Here is a 5,154-nt window from a genome sequence, read left to right as displayed (position 1 = left end):
AGAAAATTATCTAATTTAAAATTTAATTTCGCAAATACAAACTAAAAGTTAGTCGAGATAAGCTTCCTTTTCCTTATTGGTCCACTTTATTTTATATTTGACAAGCAACCAATAACTATGTTTACTGGTGCGTATTTGCATGTATTGTAAGGCTAACTACTGATATTTACAAGCAGCCGGGGTTATTTGAAGAATTCTATTTATGTGTTTTTCCAATTTTGCTTAAAATAACGAACATTTTAATTAAATGCATCAAAAAATTATAGGAACATAAGATTCCGTGATCATCCCTAATCCCCGCATTTGTCGGGGAATTGTTTACAGGTTTGTAATGAATCAAAATTATACTTGTTTGTAAATTGTGCTATGAAATGTTGTTTGGCGGTATTTTTCTAAAATAAAGAAAATGACTGATCTAATCACAAGTTTAACATGATACTTTTCCTTTAGGGATAATAATAAAAGAATAGCTTCAAAATGATGCATAGAAGAGGAGGTAAACGAATACGCATGGATGATCCAGTGCCTCCAGAATATGAGGCACCAATGACTCCAATGACTCCCATGAATGATAATTCAGGGGGTGAAGCAAATGAATATTCAACTTATGCACCATATAGTCAAGCACCTCAAACACCTTTACATAATCCAACGTAAATATATTTTTAAATATCTTTATTAATTTATCACTTGCTAATGTTATATACTAGTTTTAAAAACAGAATCTAATTATGTTTACGTTTATTTATATATTTATATGTTATATGTTTAAATATTTAACATATTTTCAATAAATAATACATTAATTTGTCTTGCTTAGTCCAGAACATTATTCATCTGAGAGCTATAGCTCGCCAGGTACATCGCAACCACAATATCAGGAACAAACTAGTTTTGAGAATCAGTCTCAATTTGAACAGCCTATGACACCAGCAACTCCAACCAATATGAGGATTACGAGAAACACACGAGCTAGATTACGTGGTATGATTCCAAGTGATATTACTTTTTTTATTCAATTGTAATTAATTATCTTTTTGTAGGAGGACCAATACAACAACCAAAGTATAAAGAAGTAGATACAGATTACATTCCAACTATTAGTAGCAGAGGAAGAGGAGGTGGTGGACGTGGACGTGGAAAACGGACACATCATTCACATAGTTTAGAAGATGAAGCTAGTCTTTATTACGTCATTAGAAACAATCGGTCATCATTAACTGTATGTTGACTGCTATGTTTAAAAGCAGTATTTGATAAAAATGTTTTTGAATCATTTTTAGACTATTGTTGATGATTGGATAGAAAAGTACAAAAGTAATAGAGAAAACGCACTTCTTATGTTAATGCAATTTTTTATTAATGCAAGTGGGTGCAAAGGTCGTATTACATCTGAGATGCAAGCAACAATGGAACATGTAGCAATTATTCGTAAAATGACTGAAGAGTTTGATGAAGTATGTTGATATTACATTTTTTTAATATAAAAAACTTTCTTATTTAATTGATAATAATTTGTAATCTAGGAAAGTGGAGAATATCCATTGATAATGACTGGCCAACAGTGGAAAAAATTCCGTGCAAATTTCTGTGAATTTGTCCAAATTTTAGTACGACAATGTCAATATTCAATAATTTATGATCAATTTTTAATGGACAACGTAATTTCATTATTAACTGGTCTTTCTGATTCACAAGTAAGAGCTTTTAGGCATACTGCCACACTTGCTGGTAAGATATGTTTTTTATTTATAAGTATACTTATTTATATACTCTGATTGATATCATTAAAGTCTTAATAATATATTGTTTATATTTTTTTTAGCTATGAAACTTATGACAGCATTGGTAGATGTTGCTCTAACTGTATCAATAAATTTAGATAATACACAACGACAATATGAAGCTGAAAGACAGAAAGCTAGAGAAAAAAGAGCTGCAGACAGATTAGAATCTTTAATGGCTAAACGGAAAGAATTAGAAGAAAATATGGACGAAATAAAAAATATGCTCACATATATGTTCAAATCTGTATTTGTACATCGTTACAGAGATACATTACCAGAAATACGTGCAATTTGTATGGCCGAAATAGGAGTTTGGATGAAAAAATTTCATCAAAACTTTTTAGACGATTCTTATTTAAAATATATAGGTTAATAGAACGATATTAACATGAATTTACATATATTGTATATAAATTTGTAAAATACCTACATAAATTTGTTTATTTTTGTAGGTTGGACATTGCATGATAAAGTTGGTGAAGTTCGTTTGAAATGTCTTCAAGCATTACAACCTTTATATGCATCCGAAGAACTAAAAACTAAACTTGAACTTTTTACGAGTAAATTTAAAGATCGAATCGTTGCAATGACATTGGATAAAGAATATGATGTAGCAGTACAAGCTGTTAAACTTGTTATATCAATTTTAAAACATCACAGAGAAATTCTTACCGATAAAGATTGCGAACACGTATACGAACTTGTTTATTCATCTCATCGAGCTGTCGCACAAGCAGCAGGTGAATTTTTAAACGAACGTCTATTTCGTCCAGATGACGAAGCAGTTGCAGGCGTAAAAACTAAACGTGGAAAGAAGCGTTTACCAAATACTCCACTTATTCGAGATCTTGTTTTATTTTTTATTGAATCAGAACTTCATGAACATGGAGCATATTTAGTAGATTCTTTAATTGAAACAAATCAAATGATGAAAGATTGGGAATGTATGACAGATTTACTGTTAGAAGAGGCTGGACCTGAAGAAGAAGCTTTAGATAATCAGAAAGAAACGTCTTTAATTGAACTGATGGTTTGTTGCATAAAACAAGCTGCTACAGGTAAACTTTTATTCCGCCTCTTTCCATAAAATTGTACAATAAATATAAACTTATTTTAATTTTTAAAACAGGCGAAGCTCCAGTTGGTCGGGGACCAACTAGAAAAATTTTATCAGCAAAGGAAATGAAGCAAGTGCATGATGATAAACAACGATTAACGGAACATTTTATACAAACGTTACCTCTTTTACTTGATAAATATAGAGCTGATCCTGAAAAGCTTGCAAACTTACTTGCTATTCCTCAATACTTCGATTTAGATATTTATACGAAATCTCGACAAGAACAAAATTTGGACTCATTATTGAATAAAATTCATACAATCGTGGAGAAAATACATGATACCGAGGTTTTAGATACAGCCGCAAAAACACTGGAACATATGTGTGTAGAGGGACACGCTATTTTTACCAGGTAAAACTTCAGGGGATATATGCTAGTATATGCCAAAATTTTTTTAGTACTATGTGTAATATGTATATTTCAATACAGATGTGATGTAGCGCGTTCTACATTAATAGATTCCATTGTAAATAAGTACAAAGAAGCTATTGATGAATACAGAAATTTAATAGAAGGAGATGAAGAACCAGATGAAGATGAAATTTTCAATGTTGTACAATCTTTAAAAAAAGTTTCAATATTTTATTCATGTCACAATATGAATCCTTGGGGAATATGGGATTCTTTGTACAAGGATATCGAAGATGCTAAAGACCCATCTAAGTACTAATATTACATATTTGAAATACATGGAAATTTTATACATATAGATGTATGAAGATTTTTATAACAATATTTCGTTATAGATGTTTACCGCATGAAGCAGTAAAGTATTGCATAAGTGCATGCTTTTTTGCGATTTTGTGGGGACAGAATCACCTTATGGAATCTGCAGATTCAGGCAATCGAGGGGAAGATGAATGTCGGCAATTAAGAGAACGTTTACATTCTTTTATGGGTTCTATGCGCCACTTTGTTAGTGGCGATGTGAACGGCACGGTAATCACATTATTTTTTATTTTCGCATAAATATTTTTATTCCTACATCCATAGTACAATATCTATTAATATCATTTTAGCCTTCTCCACCAATTTTAAGAGAAGAGGCCTATAATACAATATGTGACTTATTGGTAGTGTTTTGTAATCAATTGACGACACATTCTAATCCATTAATGCACCAGTTAGTGTATGAACCTGATCAAGCAATGCAAAATATGCTTAATCGATTTATACAAGAATATGTTTTTTTTGAAGAAGAAGACGGTATGTTAATACTAATTTATCGAATAAATATTTTTCTTACAACATACTAAACTAAAAATGTGCACATTATATTTCTAGATGAACATGATGAACATTCAAAAATTGAAGAATTGCATAAAAGAAGAAATTTTTTAGCGGGTTACTGCAAGTTAATTGTATATAATATGATACCCACAAAAGCAGCCGCGGATGTGTTCAAACATTATGTAAAATATTATAATGATTACGGTGATATTATTAAAACTACATTAGGGAAAGCCAGGGACATCAATAAAACAAATTGTGCTTTAACTATGCAACATAGTTTGAATATTTTGTATAATGAAATAGTAGCTGAGAAGGGTAAAGTCAATAGAAATAGTGAAGAATTTACTGCAATAAAGGTTTGTTTGTGTTAAATAATTGTTATACTTAAGAAAATAGTAAATCTACATGTTAAATAAAGTTACGCATTATTATTAATATTTTCAGGAACTTGCAAAACGATTTGCTTTATCATTTGGCTTAGATGCAGTAAAAAATCGTGAAGCAATTACTGCTTTACATCGAGCGGGTGTACTTTTTGCAATTACACCACCGGATGGTATCGAACAAGATCCTACAGGACCACCACCGAATTTATCTTTCCTTGAAATCTTGTCTGAATTTACAAATAAACTTCTCAAACAAGATAAACGAGTCGTGTGGGTATAATTCTTACTTATATTTTTTAATATGATTCGTTAATTCTTATTTCAATTAATTTTACGTATATATATATATATATTACAGATTAAATTTCCTTGATAGAAGATTACAAGCTGGAATGCCGTCCTCGAGGGGAGAGGATTGGCAACATTTACTTTTGTATAGGAACAGCTTATTACATGGCGAAACTGATCAAGTTCCAGTAACAAGTAAACGTGCATACACGAGGCGTAAAAAGGATCATTTAGCTGGTAAGTTGATAAATATTTTATTTTTCAACTGAAATTTATTTTTGAAATATTAATAAGTTTATGTATGTGATTTTTTTTTTTTTTTAATTATTGAAAATGTTT

The 5,154-nt window shown here is 30.5% G+C and overlaps 1 protein-coding gene across 1 annotated transcript in view; it reads left to right on the top strand.

Moving 5' to 3' along the window:
* Positions 1-477: 477 nt before the first annotated feature.
* The window catches only part of LOC108577000 (cohesin subunit SA-2), a 7,256-nt gene continuing 2,579 nt past the window's right edge, over positions 478-5,154 (top strand). The window contains exons 1-14 of the mRNA XM_017940079.1: positions 478-653; positions 821-984; positions 1,044-1,222; positions 1,284-1,457; positions 1,527-1,731; positions 1,826-2,155; positions 2,240-2,845; positions 2,917-3,259; positions 3,338-3,571; positions 3,655-3,847; positions 3,928-4,114; positions 4,193-4,497; positions 4,586-4,797; positions 4,886-5,056. Of these exons, the coding sequence (XP_017795568.1) occupies positions 478-653; positions 821-984; positions 1,044-1,222; positions 1,284-1,457; positions 1,527-1,731; positions 1,826-2,155; positions 2,240-2,845; positions 2,917-3,259; positions 3,338-3,571; positions 3,655-3,847; positions 3,928-4,114; positions 4,193-4,497; positions 4,586-4,797; positions 4,886-5,056 (3,479 nt within the window). The remainder of the gene's footprint in view (positions 654-820; positions 985-1,043; positions 1,223-1,283; positions 1,458-1,526; positions 1,732-1,825; positions 2,156-2,239; positions 2,846-2,916; positions 3,260-3,337; positions 3,572-3,654; positions 3,848-3,927; positions 4,115-4,192; positions 4,498-4,585; positions 4,798-4,885; positions 5,057-5,154) is intronic.

This window comes from Habropoda laboriosa, unplaced genomic scaffold (genome assembly GCF_001263275.1).
Source record: "Habropoda laboriosa isolate 0110345459 unplaced genomic scaffold, ASM126327v1 scaffold440, whole genome shotgun sequence".
Classification (NCBI taxonomy): Eukaryota; Metazoa; Arthropoda; class Insecta; order Hymenoptera; family Apidae; genus Habropoda; species Habropoda laboriosa.
Note: the sequence above shows the minus strand (reverse complement) of the source record. Positions and strands in the feature narration are given on the sequence as shown.